Consider the following 23,114-nt stretch of genomic DNA (forward strand, 5'->3'; position numbering starts at 1 on the left):
TTCTACTCTGTAGATGAATATCGTAACAGAGACTGATAGACCAACTTAGGTAAAAATTCTGCTATATTTCAGTTTTGACAGCACTTGGTTGCAACAGTCAAGATCGGGTATTCTGTGTATAATAAATTTATTGAAAGTGCGTATCTGTGTTTTATTCTGACAGTGTATCAATTCTGTAAATATTAGCAGTTACTGTGATATATTCACATATTTTGACAATCTCCTGACAAATGATGAGGATAATAATTATTATATTCCACTGTATTATGTTATACGTTCTGACATGTTATTTGTCATTCGCGACGGCCAGCGGCTATTTCCGAAGAAGTACGTAAATATTTGTTCGCTCCAGTATCTATCGTCTCTGTAATATCACCGGGGTCTAAGACTGGAGTCACTGTATCAGGAACACAGACACACAGCTATTCCGTTACCAACTTCCAGGTTACTTGTAATGGTAGTCCGATAACTGCCAGAGAGCGAGAACTGTGAGCCAATAACGATAACTGCCAGAGGGAAATACCTATCTCTGACAGTTATTTCCATAGTCGCTCGAATTCCTTATGGTACCTCTCTTTATACAACCCGTCCAAGCTAAATTGACATATGAGGCGGTGGCTTAAGGGAACGACCGTACTTGTTAATGCCTGTACTGCAGCTCCTATCAGCCACCGCTCGGACATTAATCTTATTTAATTGTTTGTGCTAAAAGTAACGAAGGCGCATGATATAGTACAAAGTTCTTATCAACAGATGGCGCGCAGTCTCACAGTTATTCCCATGGCCTATAGAACGCCTTCCAAATGGTCTATCCTCTCCTTAGTTCCTAGCCAGTTCTCCGATGAGTTGACGAGAAAGCGTAGTACGAACTTCGGTCAACAGATGGCGCGAGGCACTGTTGACATTAGACAGTTATTGAAATAACTGCCTGTATCAGAGGAACGGTTATCGCAGTAACCGTTAGTTTTCAGTAACCGGTTATTTCTATCAGTTACGTTATTTTTTGCCACCTCTAAATGTTGAAATGCGTTGTAGAATGTTTTGACGTGGCGTGACGTAACTGATGCGACGGCCAGTGTGAACTGGACACTGCACAGTAGAGATGGGCAAACTGAAACACGTAAATGTTTCGAAACAAATGAAACAGTACAATGTAATGTTTCGATACGGTGTTTCGAAACAGTGAAACAGTTTGTGTTTTGTAATCTAATAAACCTACACATTTTATCATCTTGAATGTCTACTGTATAAGTATGTCCATATAAACACAAATGAGGTGTGAGAGCGCTATTAATATCGCAGAAAGTATATAACTATCACTTAAGCGTCTTGGCAGTTTCGTATTTCCTGCAGCAAATGCGCTGCTTTTGTGTCATGTGACTTTCATACTTTTCAATTGGCTGAGGAAAGCCTTAGCTGAAGACAGAAGAACCACCACGAACGGGACTGGAGGTGGGGCTTCGACCATAAATATAATAGACTGGCCCTGATGTCATTTTCGTGGCTCCAACATCTCAGGGCTAAAGTCACGTGACTGTTGGCAAAACATGGTTGTTTCGTGTTGCGCTTTCGACTGTACTCAGCGTTTTGTTGGGGGAAATGGCATTACATTTCACGTGTAAGTGTTCCTATGATGGTGCAGATGCGTTTATGGAAATCTGCTGAAGTGACTTTTATGTTTTTTACACTTGAAATAGAGTATCACGTAAATTAAAGTGTTAAAAGTGATGCCTGTGAAGTCAGACTCATATTCCATTTTCGAAAGTATCTGTGATAATTCGGTTACGGAAGTAAGTATAACTGTTTCTCGTTCCTACTCATAGGTTCCCTAAGGATGAAAACCGAAGGCTGCTTTGGATACAGGCCCTGAAATGGAAAAACTTTAAGCCATCTGCACATACGCGCCTTTTTGTATATACAAGTGAAATTATAATAAGGTAAGAGCACCTATAGTCGACACATGAAGAGAATTTTTTTCTACCTTCTGATACTATTAAATAAATGTAGGCTCCAAAATTATTTTCTGAAACTTCAAAGTCTCACCTTCCATCTAAAATGTCATTTTTTTTAAACTGATAGTTTAAACTTTTGTAAAAATAGTAGGAACTTAACCTTTAGAGTGCACCTAAAATTGATATCCTAAAATAGACCTGCTCCTAAAGCCGACAATTTTGGCACCTATAGTTGACGTAATTCCCATATCCCATTTTCTTTTATAAGTGACTAGAGCTCAAAACGCGGCGAATCAAATGTTAGAAGTTTTGACACGAGCCCACTCTTACCGTTTAAAAGAATTTTAACGACATTTTACTTAGTTTATAGTAATTTCGTCCCGCTGGCCACCAGAGGGGCGTTCGATGTATTTGTTAGATTTTATAAATGGTACTATGAACAAATCCAGGTCAAATGTAGTTCTGACATAATTTTTCGCAAATAAAAAAGTAATTTTTGTTGGAAGCGTTTGGCAGTCAACTGAGAAATGTGGGTAAAATACGATACAAACATAGGATGACAGACCGCTGATTTGCCAACAGTCACGTGGTTTATGTTGGAGCCACACCAGGGGAGTGTCTCCCGACAGTACGCACTTGGCTGTTTTGACGTTTACTGACCGGAAGTTGGTTTCACGTGACGAGGCATCCTATTCGAAGACGCCATTCATGTTGATGTTTGCCTTGTGCTCCATTTAACTGCTTTCGTTGTTTGTTGCTGCTTCTTGTTATTTCGTTGCTGCTGTTCCATTTTGTTATTGTTTCTTGTTATTGTTTAGTTTGTTTTAGTAAACATGAGTGATTCCCAAGAAACGCTCTATAAGTGTGAGGAATGCAGTTCAGAGTTTAAAATGCGAAAGAACCTCTACGCCCATATGAGGAAAGTTCATGAACTTGATATCCATGTGTCTAAAAAAGGAAAAGGCAGTGAATTGTGTCCCCAGTGCGGAATTGCATTTATGAGATGCAGTTCATTAAAACGTCATCAAATAACTGTGCATGGCATGAAGTCGGAGGAAAACAGTCGGAAATGCCGCATTATTTGCCCACAGTGCTCTCTCTCGTTTCTCACCTATGACACACTGAGAAGACATATTCAAGAGAACCATGACGTTAGTTTTGAGTGCCAGGAGATAGAATTTGGTTGTCTTGCAGGTTTGTTTTTTATATTTATTGTGTTAGTCACGTTTTAGTAAATTTTGTTGATCCCAAGTACATAACTTAAAAATACTGCCTTAACATTGTTTTCAGACTTTGAAGAGTGGAAAATTTCTTACGAAAAAGTAAACCATGTTCGTTATGTAATGAATTGTTCGGAGCAGGAGCGACTAGAAAAACGTGTTCGATATTACCACTGCCATCGCTCTTTCAATTTCAATTCTAAAGGAACAGGTGCCAGGTGTGTCAAAAGTATGGGCACGAATAAAATAGGCAGTACTTGTCCATCCAACATGCAAGTGACAATAACAGAGGACAAATGCTGCTTAAAATTTTTTCCAAAACATATGGGACACACCCAAGATGTTGGAAGAACATTTCTGCATAGGAACGAGAGGGCAGAATTGGCAGGTAAAATGGATTATGTTACACTTATGTACATGAAATTATCAAATTTATTTGTGTGAACAGACGTAGGGTCTATCAATGTGCTTCATTTTTATTTCCTTTTTTTTTTTCTTTTTTCAGGGCGGCTGTCACAGGGTGTTCCTGTTGGACGAGTTTTACAAGATGTCCTAAGTGCACCAATCGCTGCAAGTGTGGAGAGAATCCATCTCCTTGAGAAAAAAGATTTGCATAATATAAAAAGGGATTTTGATATTGGTTATGCAACGAAGAAGCATGAAAATGATGCAGTGAGTGTGAAATTGTGGGTTGAAGAAATGAAGAGACAAAGTGACAACCCAGTACTGTATTTCAAGCAGCAAAAACAAGTGGATCCTAATTTTCAAGATGAAGACTTCATTCTTATTATAATGACAGACTTTCAGGCCGAACAACTTCTAAAGTATGGAGAAGATAAAATATGTGTGGATGGCACTCATGGCATGACTGCATATGATTTTCAACTTTTTACTATTGTTGTTGTTGATAGATTGGTGCTGGAATGCCAGTTGCATTTTGTTTTTCAAATAGGGGAGACATGTGCTTACTGTCTTTTTATTTCAAATGTGTGAGAGAAAGGGTGGGCACTGTAAAGACCAATGTGTTTATGTCTGACGATGCACCAGCATTTTATAATGCATGGTCAGCAGTAATGGGACCTGTGCCAAACCAGTTGCTGTGTTCTTGGCATATACAACGGAACTGGTCTCAGAATTTAAGGAGAATTTCTGAGGGTAGTGAGAAAAAATCAGCAGTGTTTAGTTCACTAAAGCGACTTCAGACGGAACTGGATATAGATGTTTTTAGTTGTAGTCTGGAGAAAGTGGTGGAAAACCTATTGAATGATCCGGATACTGCAGAATTTGGCAGGTACTTTCTTAAGATGTACTGTCAGCGAGTGGAAAAGTGGGCGTATTGTTTTAGGCACCGATTGGGCATCAATACAAACAATTACTTGGAGTCCCTACATAAAGTTATTAAATACAGCTATCTAGAAGGGAAAAAGTGCAGAAGGCTGGATAAGTCATTAAATGCTTTGTTATGTTTAGTGAGAGACAAAGTATATGAGGGCTTAGTGAAGCTCTCAAAACGTAAACAGTGCTCTAGGGCGTCAAGAGTGAAAGCAAGCCACAACGATAGCTCAGCTATAACAAATGGGATGATTTTATGCAGGGGTGAAGGGTTGTGGGAAGTGCTTTCTTCCACTGGTTGTGAAGTGTATGTTGTTGTAAAAAATTCAGAACTGACATGCGAAAGAAAATGTTCACTTAAGTGTAACACCTGCAACATATGTGTGCATTCGTATAAATGCAGCTGTTTAGACAACATTTTAAATTTTAACATATGTAAGCATATACATGCATGTGCCAAATCATTGTCTGGTGCTGTCCAGGAGAGTGAACAGTGTTCCTTGCCCTCTAGTGCAGACAATGAATATGTGTCAGCATTGCTTTCTGGCAATTCAGAAAAATCTGCTGACACATTTGAACAGGATGTGATGTCTCACTGTGAAACTATAGTTGCACTCAGCAAAGGAACACAGTGTGGACAGGAGACTAAGGCCAAAGTATTGAAGGATCTGAAGAAGATCATTGGCAATCTTAATAAAGATTTTTCTTTCTCACAAGAAAACACAGTAAATGTGAATGCCAAGATTGAATCTCAGGCTAGATTTTTTTCCACAAAGCGGAGAAGGATTTTGTGAGGGGTGATTAAGTTTATAAAATATATATATATATATATATATATATATATATATATATATATATATATATATATTAGGAAAAAAGTAGTTTGCCACTCACTGTAAAGGTGACATGTTGAGTTGCAGACAGACACAATGTAAAGAATGTTACACATTTAGTTTTTGGCCAAAGCCTTCTCCAGAAAACAAAACACAAACAGATTAACACTAGCAAGCACACATGACCAATATCTCCCACTGCAGATAGTGGAGATGTGTGCAGGGAGTGTGCTTGCGTGTGTAAATCTTTTTGTGTTTTCTTTTCTGAAGAAGTCTTTGGCTAAAAGCTAAATGTGTAACAGTCTTTACATTGTGCCTGTTTGCAACTCAACATGTCACCTTTACAGTGAATAGCAAACTATCCTTTTCCTAATATTGTTAATGCACATAAAGGTGGTCTTGTACATTATGGCAATTTGTGTGTGTGTGTGTGTGTGTGTGTGTGTGTGTGTGTGTGTGTGTGTGTGTGAGAGAGAGAGAGAGAGAGAGAGAGAGAGATTCCATGTAGTTGAAGGTGAATAAAAATTTAAATTTACTTGTGCATTTTTTGATTTTTATTAATCATGGTATACTAAAATAATGCGTACTGTCGGGAGACATTCCCGCCACACCAGCCCTATAGCTTCTGCACAGCAGGGAATGTCTCCCGACAGCCAAGTGCGTACTGTCGGGAGACATTCCCTGCTGTGCAGAAGCTATAGGGCTGGTGTGGCGGGAATGTCTCCCGACAGTACGCACTTGGCTGTTTTGACGTTTGGATGCCGGAAGTCACGTGACTGTCCCTTCAGTAAACACTTTGCTGCGAGGACGGTTTTCGTGCAGTGCAGTTGCATCAGTGTATGGAGATCACTGAGTTGCACACGTGAATACTGAAGGAATTAGTTAAGCACGAAGTAATTTCCATCTTATGTTTTAGTCCTTCATGTTCAATAAACAGAATAGTGTAAACGTTCCGCAGTAGGCCCATACTGAAATTTACGTAATTGATATATGTGCGTACAGATTCGCCGAAATATTCTGCCGATTAGTGTCAGTTTTTTTTTCCCCTTTCTTTCTGTGGATCTTAGTTGTTATAACGAAATGTGCGTAAAATATGGAAAATAAATGTGGTTAAAAGGTTAACACAAGGCTATACTGCTCATAAGTCTGCTACCTCGGTTTATTTCGCATTCACATGTAGGGGGACCAAACCGGCGAATATGAAGTATTTTTAATATTTTGGACGACGAAAAGCGGCTTTTAAGTAGCCATAGCATAGTTCCAGTCCTGTTGATGCAACATGGCCCAAAAATATTGTGATGTATCGTTTTTTTTTATTCCCGCCAATATTCCTGTGAAATAATCTTTTCTGTGACAAACAGAAAGAAGAATTAAGTGTAAACGGGTCACATACTGCTCAGAATGTTACTCCCATAATGCCTGTATCTTAGAACTAAACTTAATGTGTTATCACTTTTTATAGAAGTGAAGCCAATTTTACTGTGTGTGTAAACATTGGTTATCAGCGCAAGAAGCAGGGTAGTATGACTGAATTGAATGCCTAAATTCAATAAGTGCATGGTGCAGAACACCTGCTTCCTTCGGTGGTGTATCTAAATATACCAACAGAAAATCTAGTGTTAAAGAAATTGATTTAAAAAGCTACTGTGTGGACCTAGATTTTGAGTTGGCTGCTTTGGACTTATTAAATTTTATTATAATAATTGTTGTTTAGTATACCATTCCCCAGATGGCAACTTTGAAAATTTTCTCATCTAAATAGAATCTTGGCTGTGCTATTTTATGCACTTGAAATCAGAAATTGCACTGGGTGTTCATTTCAATGTACGCTTTTGCAAGGAGAGTTCTAAGGAGGAAAATTTATGAATCTATTAACAATTTATGGACTATTTGTAGCATGTCATTTACCAACCAGAGGTGATGCCTGCCTTGACACTGTTATCCCAAATCTAAATACATGGGACTATGAGATGACTTTAGTTGACCCAATGACGTCTGGCAACAGAGCACTAGTCATGGGACTTTATACAAAGAGAACTAATACTCAACCACCTGTTTCCTAGCATTCTAATTATGTATTCACAAAAAGGATCATTAACAAGGAAACATTAAACTCTTTTCAAACAGCGCAATCTGCAGTAGACTCACAGGTGGGACTACAAGAAATGGCTGTGATTAATGCATTTAAAGAGTTATTTCAGACCATCAAAACCAAATTTGATTATAGCTATCCACAGAAGACCAAAAAATGTCGCAACACAGGCAAACTCTGTGTGTGGTAAAGTATTTTGTCATAACAGACATGACATTTAAGCACTTTTGAGAATTTCAGCCAGTTTTCTTTTACATAGAAACTAAGACTTGCTGTAGTGTGACACTAAATCCTTGATTTTTGTGCTCAAACACAGTAGTAAAATCATGACAAATTCAATTACTTTCTTTGTTAACTCAAATCCTTGACCAAACACTGATACAGACCAATTATAACGTTTCATTGTGCAATTCAGTTTTATTTACACAATTAGATATCACTTAATTATAGAATACAGTTTGAATGAGCCAAGATGGTGGGACAGCATTATTTTAGTATACCATGATTAATAAAAATCAAAAAATGCACAAGTAAATTTAAATTTTTATTCACCTTCAACTACATGGAATCTCTCTCTCTCTCTCTCTCTCTCTCTCACACACACACACACACACACACACACACACACACACACACACACACACAAATTGCCATAATGTACAAGACCACCTTTATGTGCATTAACAATATTAGGAAAAGGATAGTTTGCTATTCACTGTAAAGGTGACATGTTGAGTTGCAAACAGGCACAATGTAAAGACTGTTACACATTTAGCTTTTAGCCAAAGACTTCTTCAGAAAAGAAAACACAAAAAGATTTACACACGCAAGCACACTCCCTGCACACATCTCCACTATCTGCAGTGGGAGATATTGGTCATGTGTGCTTGCTAGTGTTAATCTGTTTGTGTTTTGTTTTCTGGAGAAGGCTTTGGCCAAAAACTAAATGTGTAACATTCTTTACATTGTGTCTGTCTGCAACTCAACATGTCACCTTTACAGTGAGTGGCAAACTACTTTTTTCCTAATATATATATATATATATATATATATATATATATATATATATATATATATATATATTTTATAAACTTAATCACCCCTCACAAAATCCTTCTCCGCTTTGTGGAAAAAAATCTAGCCTGAGATTCAATCTTGGCATTCACATTTACTGTGTTTTCTTGTGAGAAAGAAAAATCTTTATTAAGATTGCCAATGATCTTCTTCAGATCCTTCAATACTTTGGCCTTAGTCTCCTGTCCACACTGTGTTCCTTTGCTGAGTGCAACTATAGTTTCACAGTGAGACATCACATCCTGTTCAAATGTGTCAGCAGATTTTTCTGAATTGCCAGAAAGCAATGCTGACACATATTCATTGTCTGCACTAGAGGGCAAGGAACACTGTTCACTCTCCTGGACAGCACCAGACAATGATTTGGCACATGCATGTATATGCTTACATATGTTAAAATTTAAAATGTTGTCTAAACAGCTGCATTTATACGAATGCACACATATGTTGCAGGTGTTACACTTAAGTGAACATTTTCTTTCGCATGTCAGTTCTGAATTTTTTACAACAACATACACTTCACAACCAGTGGAAGAAAGCACTTCCCACAACCCTTCACCCCTGCATAAAATCATCCCATTTGTTATAGCTGAGCTATCGTTGTGGCTTGCTTTCACTCTTGACGCCCTAGAGCACTGTTTACGTTTTGAGAGCTTCACTAAGCCCTCATATACTTTGTCTCTCACTAAACATAACAAAGCATTTAATGACTTATCCAGCCTTCTGCACTTTTTCCCTTCTAGATAGCTGTATTTAATAACTTTATGTAGGGACTCCAAGTAATTGTTTGTATTGATGCCCAATCGGTGCCTAAAACAATACGCCCACTTTTCCACTCGCTGACAGTACATCTTAAGAAAGTACCTGCCAAATTCTGCAGTATCCGGATCATTCAATAGGTTTTCCACCACTTTCTCCAGACTACAACTAAAAACATCTATATCCAGTTCCGTCTGAAGTCGCTTTAGTGAACTAAACACTGCTGATTTTTTCTCACTACCCTCAGAAATTCTCCTTAAATTCTGAGACCAGTTCCGTTGTATATGCCAAGAACACAGCAACTGGTTTGGCACAGGTCCCATTACTGCTGACCATGCATTATAAAATGCTGGTGCATCGTCAGACATAAACACATTGGTCTTTACAGTGCCCACCCTTTCTCTCACACATTTGAAATAAAAAGACAGTAAGCACATGTCTCCCCTATTTGAAAAACAAAATGCAACTGGCATTCCAGCACCAATCTATCAACAACAACAATAGTAAAAAGTTGAAAATCATATGCAGTCATGCCATGAGTGCCATCCACACATATTTTATCTTCTCCATACTTTAGAAGTTGTTCGGCCTGAAAGTCTGTCATTATAATAAGAATGAAGTCTTCATCTTGAAAATTAGGATCCACTTGTTTTTGCTGCTTGAAATACAGTACTGGGTTGTCACTTTGTCTCTTCATTTCTTCAACCCACAATTTCACACTCACTGCATCATTTTCATGCTTCTTCGTTGCATAACCAATATCAAAATCCCTTTTTATATTATGCAAATCTTTTTTCTCAAGGAGATGGATTCTCTCCACACTTGCAGCGATTGGTGCACTTAGGACATCTTGTAAAACTCGTCCAACAGGAACACCCTGTGACAGCCGCCCTGAAAAAAGAAAAAAAAAGGAAATAAAAATGAAGCACATTGATAGACCCTACGTCACACAAATAAATTTGATAATTTCATGTACATAAGTGTAACATAATCCATTTTACCTGCCAATTCTGCCCTCTCGTTCCTATGCAGAAATGTTCTTCCAACATCTTGGGTGTGTCCCATATGTTTTGGAAAAAATTTTAAGCAGCATTTGTCCTCTGTTATTGTCACTTGCATGTTGGATGGACAAGTACTGCCTATTTTATTCGTGCCCATACTTTTGACACACCTGGCACCTGTTCCTTTAGAATTGAAATTGAAAGAGCGATGGCAGTGGTAATATCGAACACGTTTTTCTAGTCGCTCCTGCTCCGAACAATTCATTACATAACGAACATGGTTTACTTTTTCGTAAGAAATTTTCCACTCTTCAAAGTCTGAAAACAATGTTAAGGCAGTATTTTTAAGTTATGTACTTGGGATCAACAAAATTTACTAAAACGTGACTAACACAATAAATATAAAAAACAAACCTGCAAGACAACCAAATTCTATCTCCTGGCACTCAAAACTAACGTCATGGTTCTCTTGAATATGTGTTCTCAGTGTGTCATAGGTGAGAAACGAGAGAGAGCACTGTGGGCAAATAATGCGGCATTTCCGACTGTTTTCCTCCGACTTCATGCCATGCACAGTTATTTGATGACGTTTTAATGAACTGCATCTCATAAATGCAATTCCGCACTGGGGACACAATTCACTGCCTTTTCCTTTTTTAGACACATGGATATCAAGTTCATGAACTTTCCTCATATGGGCGTAGAGGTTCTTTCGCATTTTAAACTCTGAACTGCATTCCTCACACTTATAGAGCGTTTCTTGGGAATCACTCATGTTTACTAAAACAAACTAAACAATAACAAGAAACAATAACAAAATGGAACAGCAGCAACGAAATAACAAGAAGCAGCAACAAACAACGAAAGCAGTTAAATGGAGCACAAGGCAAACATCAACATGAATGGCGTCTTCGAATAGGATGCCTCGTCACGTGAAACCAACTTCCGGTCAGTAAACGTCAAAAAGCCAAGTGCGTACTGTCGAGAGACACTCCCCTGCACAGCAAGGCCAGTCTACTAGTATCTATGGTCGAAGAGGTGGGAGCAAACTGCAGAAACAACAGATATGCTACTGGGATTCCCACATTCCATTAGTATGGCTAATATACCCATCCTGCTAATTTCAATGCACACAAAAGGAATCATTGTGGATAATAGACACAGTGACTATAGACTCACAAATAACGCCAAATAATTCGAATAAATATCAAAATATAACAGAAAAAAATTTTTGAGTTACTATAAATTTACGATGCTTCCCGTTCACCATTACACTATCAGTGATATGTCAAACAGATTGCTTGCAATTATACCTACATCAAATTTATGTACATGTCTTATAACTGTCACTCTACGCCTTTTTTTATTTTAAATGTTGTAGTCTTACTTGCGTCTCTTAATATGATTACTGTACATAAACAGAGACGTGTATGTTATAAAAAAAGTGTAATTTAACTCAATGATTTCACATATTTATTATTTTGAATGTGAATAGTAGGCGTTGTTTTAGTGTTTGGTTAGTGTTTATAAAGCAGATGTTACGCCATTTCGGAATAGGACAGTCAGCTAGAAACGAAGCTTTATTTTCGGATATCTTAAGCTTCATGCTATTGCTTGTCAAAAGATTTCGACACTCTTGAAAGTGTTTCATGAAGTGGTATGTTGTGTTTCAGTACCTGTGCCGAGCCCGAATCTCGTCCGAAACAGAACGGAATGAAACATCACTGTTTCGATACAATTAGTCCGTTCCAGGCACAGGTGGACTGAAACAGTCTTATTTTGAAACAACGATACAGTTTCTGTGTCTGGCTCGAGATCCGAGACAGGGGCGGAATGAAACACCACTGTTTCGAAACAGTGAACCATAGCCGTTCCGAAACACTGAAACAGTTCCAGCTATCGATACACTGTATCGAAACATAGAAACAGTGGCGAAGTCTACTGCACAGGTACGGCCATGGAGGTATACCTCCATGGGGACGGCGGTGGTCTGTATGTAACGTTCCTAAAAAAAAAAAAAAAAAAAAAAAAAAAAAAAAAAAAAAAAAATTAAGAACTTGTGCAGATGATACAGGCTGATTGGCGAAAAAGTGATGATGTCAGCAGCCTTTATATCTTGTGTGACACAAGACAAGACAAACCGCTTCTAATTTCTGTTGTTAGTTTGAGAATTTATTTCATTGCTTCACATAGTAATCTCACAAAACGGTGTTTATCAATTAGGAGGTGAATGTAATACTGTAGGGAAAGATTATTATATGTTGGTAATGAATCAAGGGGGTTTACGAAGTTCTGTTTGCTATCGGTCCCGTGGTTGTTGTGAATCATCGTTGATCTCTGGAACTTTATCGTTAGTTGAGGAAAGTCCGGATTATTTGTTGGGGGGCTAGACAGAAATTCCTGGTAGTGAGGTCGGACATGTCCTTTCGTGTTCCGATTCTGCTCTATTAGTATCCGTAATAGGGTGCACGTGTAAAAATTAATCATTTCCTGAAAAACATTTGTTTGTGTTTTGTGAGTGTCGTAAATTGGTAGTGACAGCAGAAGACAACACAGCTGATGGACAGAAGTATTAGTTCGCGCAGCTGACCAAAGTATGTGAAATTCCTGTTCTTCAAATTAAAGGACTGTAGTAGCAGTATTGAAATATAAAGGGTAACGCCGCAAGTGCAGGTACGTGTCCTGCGAAAGTAACAATTTGTAATTTAAGATTTATAGTCTTTAAAGAATGATTTTGTTGGGAAGAAGAAAAGGAGTGCGAAGCTTTCAATGAAAATTGCCGGTGAGCTTTATAAATTTAATATTTTCTACATTCTATACAGACAGTTGTTGACAAGGTTGCCGTGATTAACATACCTTCCTATATATTTTAGGTCATTGGAAAAAATGTGTCTGCAAGGTTGTTTCTCAGTTTTTCGTAAGTTTACTGCTAACGTTAGTGTTTTATTATGAACACAGTCATAATTTGTTTGTTTATTGATTCATTCAGTCTTTCATTCATTCAATCAATCAATCATCCTAAAATCTTTCCAGATTGTGGGACACAGAGCAAACACAAAACAAAACAGTGTGACAACACAGTAAAAATACAGTATCATTTCAGTGTACATAAAATGTAGTTTTAGCCATAAATGAGCTTGCTCTAATTGTAATAGCTGCTTTGTTTTGTTTTAAGTCTCGTGTCTTTCAAATTTTCTGAAAATTCCGCTACTGAATAGAGGCAATGACCCATTTAAGAATGCCCTAGAGGTTATACAAATGTGTGAATGATGATATGATTTTGACGTTATGTGGAAGACTGCTGTAAATTTGTAATCTTCTATTTATTGTGGAAGTTTTGTAGGAAGATGTCCTCACTGACTGGCCAGAAAGCTTTCCCTTATGTGTTGTATCTTTGTCATGGATATTAAACTTTTCATTTATGTTTTTTAAATTCATGTATGTCTTTTAAATTCATGTATGTCTTTTAAATTCATGTATGTCTTTTAAATTCATGTATGTCTTTTAAATTCATGTATGTCTTTTAAATTCATGTATGTCTTTTAAATTCATGTATGTCTTTTAAATTCATGTATGTCTTTTAAATTCATGTATGTCTTTTAAATTCATGTATGTCTTTTAAATTCATGTATGTCTTTTAAATTCTTTCTAACGTACTGATTTCTAGTACGTACGTTCAGGGAAATGGGAGGACTGACGAGTTTACAATTCTTTTCAGTAGGATGCTATGGAATTGAGCGAAGTAAGCAATTCAGACAGTGCTAAAACTTGCTATGACAGTAATCACAGACTAAAACATATTTTTATTTTGTGTTCCATTTATTTTGTTTGTGTATGCTGTTTAATGTTATTTTGAAGCTGTATGCTTAACAACTTTGTTTCCAGAGATTATTTAAGTTTTGTTGGAGTTTCACACTGGTGTTGCATGCATCACCTTTTAAACAGAAATTTTGGAGTTGTATTTTTTGTGTTTATCAATAGTTTATTCCCCAGAAACCATCTGTTTAACTGTACTGTTGTTTTATTTACTACTGTTGTAGCTGACTTAAGGTGTTCCCTGTTATAAGGATGCTTGTGTCATGTGCAAAAGATTTGTTTGTGATCCACTGTTGAGGTCTAAATAGTTATATGCAAGAGAAAGAGGCTTGGCCCAAGAATCAGTCCCTGAGGGGACACCCCCCCCCCCCCCCCCTTTTTTTTCTGTTTTGTGTTTGTCAGGTATTATGTGAACCAATTTAGAGCAGTGCCTCTAATGCCATATACTTGGAGCCCCAACAGTGTGTTGCGGTCTGGGATGTCAAAGGCTTTACTTAAGCCTAAAAAAAAAATGCCAGTGGCTCTTGGTGTTTTGTCCATTGTTTGCAAGGCATGGTGTATAAAGTCATAGATGGCACTGAGTGTTGATTTATTTTTCTTGAATCCATGCTGAATATCACACACACACACACACACACACACACACACACACACACACACACACACACACACACACACACGGGAGACTGCAGTATCTGGCAACTGAAGCTGGCTTCTGGAAATGTGCCTGTCTGAAAAGCTGAATTGACTACGTCTGAAGTGAAATGTTTGTAATACATTGCTTTATGATGCATTCTGGAATACTATCAATTCCTGATGAAATTTTCCTAAGAGCTGATGCAACTCAGTTGATTTCATCTGGAGTTGTTCTGCAAACATAGATTGAAGTGGAACAAGACTACACTTTGGTTTCTGTTTCTTCCTGGTATCTGTTTTGTCACTGATTACTAAATGTCTGCATAATAACACCTGAAAAGGTTTGCGATGTGTTGGGATCAGTTACACTGTTGTTCTCATTGTTCAGTGATGTTTGCTTTCTTCTTTATTACTTTCCATATTGCTTGGTTTTTATTTGCTAACTCTGTTATGAACTTACCATTGGCCATTTTTTTTGCATGGTACAGAACTTTTGCGCATTGAAATGTGTTTCTGAATATAGTTTTTGAGAATGGGGCGTGAGTTACGGTTTTTCCTGTACCTAAGCAATTATCTCTTCCTCGCGTTTGAGATTTAGATATCTGTTGTTGTCCATCTCTTTGCTTTTGGAATTGTGCCTCTTATTACTTGCCTTATGATGGGGAATGCAATTACAAAGTAATCTCTGGAGAAGCTAGAGAATTTCTCAAACTTTTTGTTGATATCATCTGTTTGTATAACTTCTTCCCACCTTTCTCCTGGTAATAGGGAAGTTAGTGTTTCTATATTACGTGTTGAAACGTCGTGCTGTTACAGTTCTTCTGTAGTTCTGGGTGGGCAGCAAGTACTTTTGGAGAAGTGAAATCTTTAGCTTCATGATCAGTAAGTTTTGTACTTTATAAATTTTGCGGTACAGCTTGTTTTCACAAATATCTAATCCAGGGCAATGACAGCAGTTTTTGTGATTCTATCGTTGTTCTGTCCCTTTTTAAGTTAAACATACCTGCACGTACTCCAGCTTATTTAGGAATGACTCAAAATTTCCATTTGGGGAGTGATAAATACATGCTACAGCTGTATTTGCCTCACAGACTTCAGTGAATGCCAGCTCAGTCGCTTTCTGCATTGATGATGAAACTTATTAATAGATTTATATTTTATACCTTGTTTGATTAAAATTACGGTACCTCCATTTTTATGTATTTATACAGAAACAAGTTGCTAGTATGTACCCTGGTATAGAAAAAAGACAATTTGGTCATTCTTGCTTGGTAAAAATTTGTCCATAAAAATTCATCTGTGTGGGAGCCTAGTGTCTTTGAATTGTTAGTCTGAATCTTTTCTTCCAATGAGCTGTGGCCCACTTGTGCATAAGAGGGAGATGATTGTTTTGGTGAATGGAGATGATGTGAAGATGCATCAGTTTCCTTTGATATTGTATATCATATCTCTGATTTCTGTACAGTGGTTTTTGGCAGAGCTTGTGAGAAATTTTTTCTCAAAATTTCACCAATTCAAAGGGTTGCATTTCAGTATTTGGACTGAACATTTTAATATCTTCTCAGCTTCTTGTCCTGATAACAAGCATGTGTGCGCCCCCCCCCCCCCCCCACACACACACACCTGGATTCAGTTTTACTATAAACAACAACAACAACAACAACTCAACATGTCTAATTCTCAGGCATGGCATTTTGGCACTGCTTATAAATATGGTAGTAACATTTTGAACTGTATGTGATCTTTTGACACTTAGTTGCTCATGGTGCCTCTTTGTTACAGAAGAGTCCATGTCACAGGAATATTTACTGTTCTCCAGAATAAAAAAATACTTTATTGCAATATTTTTGGGCCTTATAGGTTTTCCATTATTCTATGTCTCGGCTAGAAGTCAACCCTTAACTTCGAAACTGTTATTAAGCCCCTTTGTTTCAAGCTTTTAGATGTGAAGTTATGGTTCTGCGAAAGCTATTGACATTTTCAGGAGTTGTGCCACTTTTGATCTGCTGGGATGTACCCGTGCCCTTTTTTCAGCATAAAGTATCGAAATACGGAAGCATCCGATCCCGCCCGTCTGCTTTGACCCATGACGTCACAAATATGGCGGAAACAAAAACAAACACACTCACTTTCCACAAGAGGCCTAATGACACTAACGGGACAAGCGCGGGAAATGGGGTGTTTTGGGTGGGGGGGGAAAACTAAATATAAACAAATTTAGACGCCTTGCGTAGCTACAACGTGTAAGTGAAGACAGCCATGCATGAATACCCACCCACCTCCCCAGGGGTCGTAACCCCTGCAACCCATAGAAGATAAAGATGCTTCAGTAGCTGATTAGTGTTTTTTGTCTTTTTTTAAAAAAAAATCTCACGGGATAGAACGAACAGATCAGAAAGATAAATATAATAAACTAAAACAGAAATTGGAGGAAACAGATAATTAAAAGAAGTAATAAGTGTTTTTAAATTAAAAAAAAAAATCTCACGAGATAGAACGAACAGATCAGAAAAGTAAACAAAATAAGATAAAACAGAACTGGAGACAGCCACACTCAAACCAAACTCCGCGCCGTCATGACGTCACACACGACAACACCCTTACGTCACGGGTCAAAGCCGACGCGCGGGATCAGACGCTTCTGTTGACCCTAAAGTATTTCTTATTTGTCTTCTGTATCAGCTATTGTTTCAATCCTGCTTTTAGATTTGGCATTTCCAGGTGCAGCAAGATTCTTTAGTAGTAAGCATGCATTCTGTCTGGTGCTTTGTAATGCTCTATTACACGAATGCTTATGTTCTTCAGCCACAGTATCAAGATATTTTTTTTTCCCTTTAGTACTCTTAAAAGATGACATATGTAAAAGGGGTCAACAGAAACCTCCGATCTTACTCGTCGGCTTTGACCAGTGACGTAAGCGTGTTGTGGTGTGTGACGTCATTACGGCGCGGAGTTTGGTTTGTGATTGTGGCGTGTTTGTAGATGTCGTGTTGGTGTTTGTTGTGCCCTCTGGTGGTGTGTTCATGGTTTTCGTTTGTTTGGTGTGTTGGGGCCAGTTTGCTGTTGCTCAGTGGTGAGTGCTGTGTTCGTGGTTTTGAAGCGGAATTTGTATTAGTGAGTTAACGGTTTTGTGTGATGGTTAATGTAATGATAATTGCTGTACGTCGGGTGAGTTTGTTATTGAGTGTATTCGGTTGTGGTTTTTTGTTCAGGAATGGATATGAAAGACCGCATGAATAGTGCTCGGTTGAGGGCAATGATGGGCGAGACACCGTTAGAGCTGATCAAATTTCTACAGCTATGTTTGTTTGCTATGGTTTGTGGTGTTTTTTGATTTTTGTATTGGTGGATGGGATCGGGAGATTCTGTTGAGCTATATAGGTCAAGGGAAGTGTTCGATCCTAATTTATGGGATCGGGAGCTGTTGTAGATGCATGTAGGTTTAAGGGAAGTGTTTGTTTGCTATGGTTTGTGGTGTTTTTTGAGTTTTGTATTGGGGGATGTGATCGGGAGGTTCTGTTGAGCTATATAGGTCAAGGGAAGTGTTCGATCCCAATTTATGGGATCGGGAGTTACTGTAGATCTATATAGGTCAAGGGAAGTGTCTGATTCCGGATAAGAATGTGTTTTTTGGTATTTGGTCAGTTTTGTGATGTCGATTTTTTTCGTCATTTTGCGTGGTGTTGTATGGCGGTCGGTGGCTACATTTATGTATATTTAGTTTCTCCCCACCCAAAAACCCCCAATTTCCCACGCTTGTCCCGTTAGAGTCATTAGGCTTTTTGTGAAACCTGTGTATTTCAGTGTTTATGATACGTATGCGATGTTTTTATATCCGCCATATTGGAATTGTCGTTTATGGTCGTTTCCGCCATATTTGTGACGTCATGGGTCAAAGACGACGGGTAAGATCGGACGCTTCTGTATTTCCTGTAAAAGTGCCATGGAGTCGAGTCTTTACCAGGATATGTGGATACATAATTGTGAACTACCCAGGAAATTAACAGAAAAAACTTGGATTAGTTCTATTATGGGTTATGAAAGTGATTGGTTGAATCATTGTGACATTATGACCATGGAGATAAAGCAGGCAGTCACTCAAAACAGATGTGTTATCCATCTTGATTGTATTAATTTTTTGAGATCGCCAGTTTCAGTTGAACATGAACCATCCTCAGATCAGATTGTGTCAGTTACAAGAGTAACCCATCCAACTATCAGCATAATTTACATGCTAAAAGGCAGGTAAAATTTGCTATTTGGTTGTGTTACTCTTGCAACTGAACAATCAGGGGCTACTCTTATGACTAATACAATCAAATCTAAGGACGGTTCTTGTTAAATCAAAACTGGTCATTTTAGAAATTGATGCAATCAAGATGCGAAGTAAATCTGTTTAATCCCTGATATGAGGACTCTTCATGGTTGGAAGTGAAGAATGTAAACTGGTAGTAATAATTAAAAAGTGTCCAGTGAGGAGCAGTGGTCATGGTTGTTTTTCCTTGTGTGTGTTCACTTTATTACAAATATATATATATATATTGCTTGTGTCTGTGTATGTGTGGATGGATATGTGTGTGTGTGTGTGTGTGCAAGTGTATACCTGTCCTTTTTTCCCCCTAAGGTAAGTCTTTCCGCTTCCGGGATTGGAATGACTCCTTACCCTCTCCCTTAAAACCCATATCCTTTTGTCTTTCCTTCTCCTTCCCTCTTTCCTGACGAGGCAACCGTTGGTTGCGAAAGCTAGAATTTTGTGTGTATGTTTGTGTTTAGTTTTCGCAAACTCTTGGACTTTTTTTGTCATCAGTCTTCTGACTAGTTTGATTTGGCCCATCACGATTTCCTCTCCTGAGCAACCCCTTCATCTCTGAGTAGCACTTTCAACCTATGTCCTCAATTATTTGCTGGATGTATTCCAATCTCTGTCTTCCTCTACAGTTTTTGCCCTGTATACAGCTCCCTCTAGTACCATGGAAGTCATTCTCTCATGTCTTGACAGATGTCCTATCATCCTGTCCCTTCTTCTTATCAGTGTTTTCCACTTATTCCTTTCCTCTCCAATTCTGTGCAGAATCACCTGTCCGTCTCTCTATTATGTACACTTTTGTAAATACTTGCTGTGAAGCACAGAGCACAGATATGGAGCATCACTGTGTAAGGGTAGTTGGTCGGCACCACTCCTCTTCCTGTGGCAGACAGTAGCTACAACCACCTTCTATAAACTGCCAGATGCATGCATAATACACACAACTGGCTCTATCTTGACACCATGACAGACTTTGGGAATGGGTGAATTTCATTATGAACATTATTGGCTCGGCTTTTGACTGATTTCCTCCCACATCCATACTGTTCTTCATTGCTGCTTGAGCTGCTCTTATTGCAGATACAGTTTGTCATGCTAGATGGTAATGGGATGGTTTAAGCTCTCTTCTTAAATTTAATAGCTGCAATAGCTTCATGAGACTTCAGTCTCTTTCCCCTTCTTAATCATCCAGCAGATACTTGTGTTGCTACAAGAAATCGAGTTTCTTTGCAAAGGGATGACGACGACGACGACGATGATGATGATGATGATGATGATGATGATGGTGTATTGTATAGTTTTAAGAAAAGAGCCAAATTTTAAGTAATGTAAATTTGGAAATTTTAGGTAGACACCAAAGTAACTTATACTTGCATATTTTTATCTGAAATTATTAACTTTTATATTTACAAAGAATAACTTCAAAGGAGTGAAAACCCTGTAAAAGTGCCCAAAAATGTCAACTTTCTACCTTAAACTATAAGGCAGTGCCAAAATCCCAGAAAAGATGAGCAAATAATCAAAAAATACATGTGTATCAGGTGCTTCTCTAATTGTTTGTGTTGGTCTCAACATTAAAACCTGCCAGAAACAGTTAAATTTCAACCCTTGCACTAATAACTTTTTCAAACTATTACAATACTATGAAAGGAAAGTTGTCACTCACTACATAGTGGAGATGCTGGGAGGCAAATAGGCACAACAAAAAGACATTCACAAATAAGCTTTCAGCTAGCAAGGCCTTCGTCGAAACGAAAATAGATGCCACACACACACACACACACACACACACACACACACACACACACACACACACACACGTGCGTGGAAACGTAGCTTGGCTTGATGCCAGAGACTGCAGTTTTTTGTGTGTGTGTGTGTGTGTGTGTGTGTGTGTGTGTGTGTGTGTGTGTGTGTGTGTGTGTGTGAATGAAGCCCTTGTTAGCTGAGAGCTTACTTGTGACAGTCTTTTTGTTGTGCCCATCTGTGACTTAGCATCTCCACTATATGTTGAGTAGCAACTTTCCTTTCATAATATTGTTACAGTCCGTCCTGGATTTTCCGTTGTTTGATTTTCAAACTGTTAGTAAGATATGCATCTGTTGACTAGTGTTGTGGTGTTGTAATTGAATGTTGCTCTCAATTCAGTCCCAACTTTCACGGTAGCAGAAAATTAAGTTACTCCTATTCTCTGCAATGTGGCAGTATATGCGCACTATCAAAATTGAAACACACAATGCTGTGACACGGTGGTGCTAGAACATAAACATGGCAACACGATTTGAAAGCATAAATCATTTATTAATGTGGATATTTTACAGTAAATGTAGTTTGCTGTGTGGCATCTGATATCCCATTCCTGATAAAATTCAAGGTCCAAATAACTTTGCTGTCTCTGGCAGTTTTTAATAGTTACTTGGACAGAAAATAACTTTCAGACACTTATAGTTAACTGCTCATATTGCTTCATCAGTAGCAACTGCTATGTCGGAACAATAGTCGCCGTAAGGACTTAAAAACTGTCTGTAGAAGAACGGGAACAGTAGTAGCTTTGGAATGGAACTGCTGAAACTGTAATCTGTAACTGAATTGTAATCTATAACTGAATGTACTTAGTAACTGTGTGATGGGGACTGAGCTCTGTAAATGAATATCGGGAATTGAATGAGTGTCAGGTGTGCATTGTCTTTTGTGCCTGTTGAGAACATCTGTGCCTGTATTTCTTAGAAATGAAGTAGCCCGTGGTTGACAGTGCTCTCAAAGGCACTAGCAACACTATTGGCCGATAGATTTGATATGCACGGTGAACATGGTGCGGCAGCAGCAGATAGTCCTGATTAGCAAGTGCCATCTGGAGATTGCCGCTTGGTACTGGAAGGCACCTGGCGAGTGATGTGTTTGAGTGCTGGTGACCTCTTGTGGTATTATTCTGTACCTCTTGAGCTACGTAGGCACCAACTGGATATTGAAGTTCTAATGTTTACTTATAAATTTCATTCAAAGTACCACAATTTTTTTTGATGAAGTATGTTTTTTGTTGCAGGATGAATGCTGCTAGGGCAGCCCAGAAAGTCTGTAGGCTAAATGTGAATGGTACCACGGGTAAGTGTATTTATCAAATAAAAATATGTATTAATGCTGTGTAGGTAATGAAATTCGGTTTAAACATCATAGCTTAAAACTGGTGGATTATATTCTGATGCAAATAGTGCTTTTATTCTGCCTTAGCTTGAATTAATATGACATTAACATGTGAAAATTGTAGAAAGGAGGTGTTTTGTTTTTTTGAGGTAGCTGCAGAGGGAGAGCGACAGTCTGTAAAGATCATTGGCACTCTAGTACAAGCATAGCATGAAAATATGAAATATTCACTTTTCAACATGTAGAGAACAATATTAACATGGGATACTGCATTTTGGTACTTCATTGCATTTATTTACACAACTGACACATTTATTTGTATCTGTTGTTTGCTTCTGTGTTTTTCATGTATTTGTCCTTTGGGAGTATTCAATTAAGCTTTGTTCATTGTCATGGGATGTAGCATCACTGTCTGCAGCTGGACTGAGCCAAGAAGACATGTCACTCTGATACTATCCATGATATACCTTAATTATTTTCTTTTACGGTCACCTTAATTCAAGTTTCTTGATTTAGTGGACCTGCTAAGCAGTGCCACCAATTCTTGCTATCTTCTTCATCCACAGGGGATTGAGGGCTGGAAGAGAGCTTTGAACTTTTCAAGCTACTAAATGATGTAAACATCTTCCAGTAACTGTTTGCTGTATTTCATCTCCAATATATATCAACATTTACCACAGTGGGTGTACAGACTCTTGTGAATCGATAGAACAGATTGCCACCTCCAAATAGGTTCTTAGAACAGAATAAAATACAGCAGAATAGAATGGAATGAAATTTCTCTTAAGCTTCTTTCAACTGTTTTCGGGTGTTGATTGTCAGCAGTACCTCTTGTTCTGCGCCTCCAAAACAGCACCAAAGTTTACTTAAATACTTTACAGACAACGTTTTTACATGAACAGCTTCCATTGGCTTGAGAGGAAGAAGTGTAACATGTTATTATGAATGTACA

General features: G+C 38.1%; 4 protein-coding genes across 4 annotated transcripts in view; 3 read left to right on the top strand and 1 right to left on the bottom strand.

Annotated features, from left to right (window-relative positions):
* Positions 1–2,589: 2,589 nt before the first annotated feature.
* On the top strand, positions 2,590–4,165 carry LOC126176249 (uncharacterized). Its single transcript, XM_049923394.1, has 3 exons — positions 2,590–3,146; positions 3,243–3,560; positions 3,678–4,165. Exons 1-3 carry the CDS (start codon positions 2,786–2,788, stop codon positions 4,163–4,165), a joined length of 1,167 nt encoding a protein of 388 aa, XP_049779351.1. The 5' UTR covers positions 2,590–2,785.
* Positions 4,166–4,200: 35 nt separating this feature from the next.
* On the top strand, positions 4,201–5,298 carry LOC126176250 (uncharacterized). The gene has a single exon (XM_049923395.1). The coding sequence runs from the start codon at positions 4,201–4,203 to the stop codon at positions 5,296–5,298; it is 1,098 nt and encodes a 365-aa protein (XP_049779352.1).
* Positions 5,299–8,532: 3,234 nt separating this feature from the next.
* LOC126176251 (uncharacterized) lies at positions 8,533–11,174 on the bottom strand. The gene is made up of 4 exons (XM_049923396.1): positions 10,678–11,174; positions 10,264–10,581; positions 9,698–10,153; positions 8,533–9,611 (listed from the first exon to the last, which is right to left on the bottom strand). The coding sequence occupies exons 1-4, from the start codon at positions 11,036–11,038 to the stop codon at positions 8,533–8,535; spliced, it is 2,214 nt and encodes a 737-aa protein (XP_049779353.1). The 5' UTR covers positions 11,039–11,174.
* Positions 11,175–12,362: 1,188 nt separating this feature from the next.
* The window catches only part of LOC126174912 (RISC-loading complex subunit tarbp2-like), a 136,996-nt gene continuing 126,244 nt past the window's right edge, over positions 12,363–23,114 (top strand). Inside the window, exons 1-2 of the mRNA XM_049921350.1 lie at positions 12,363–12,936; positions 22,065–22,123. Of these exons, the coding sequence (XP_049777307.1) occupies positions 22,066–22,123 (58 nt within the window). The 5' untranslated portion in view covers positions 12,363–12,936; position 22,065. The remainder of the gene's footprint in view (positions 12,937–22,064; positions 22,124–23,114) is intronic.

The sequence above is a fragment of the Schistocerca cancellata genome, chromosome 3 (genome assembly GCF_023864275.1).
Source record: "Schistocerca cancellata isolate TAMUIC-IGC-003103 chromosome 3, iqSchCanc2.1, whole genome shotgun sequence".
Lineage (NCBI taxonomy): Eukaryota > Metazoa > Arthropoda > Insecta > Orthoptera > Acrididae > Schistocerca > Schistocerca cancellata.

Excerpts from the sequence above, each read along its gene's own strand:
- LOC126176250 (XM_049923395.1), top strand. The coding sequence starts at position 4,201 with ATGTCTGACGATGCACCAGCATTTTATAATGCATGGTCAGCAGTAATG.
- LOC126176251 (XM_049923396.1), bottom strand. The coding sequence starts at position 11,038 with ATGAGTGATTCCCAAGAAACGCTCTATAAGTGTGAGGAATGCAGTTCA. Across the intron at positions 10,154-10,263 it reads CGAGAGGGCAGAATTGGCAG|GGCGGCTGTCACAGGGTGTT; the intron begins GTAAAATGGATT and ends TTCTTTTTTCAG. Across the intron at positions 9,612-9,697 it reads TTTTCAAATAGGGGAGACAT|CATTTTATAATGCATGGTCA; the intron begins GTGCTTACTGTC and ends ACGATGCACCAG.
- LOC126176249 (XM_049923394.1), top strand. The coding sequence starts at position 2,786 with ATGAGTGATTCCCAAGAAACGCTCTATAAGTGTGAGGAATGCAGTTCA. Across the intron at positions 3,147-3,242 it reads AGAATTTGGTTGTCTTGCAG|ACTTTGAAGAGTGGAAAATT; the intron begins GTTTGTTTTTTA and ends CATTGTTTTCAG. Across the intron at positions 3,561-3,677 it reads CGAGAGGGCAGAATTGGCAG|GGCGGCTGTCACAGGGTGTT; the intron begins GTAAAATGGATT and ends TTCTTTTTTCAG.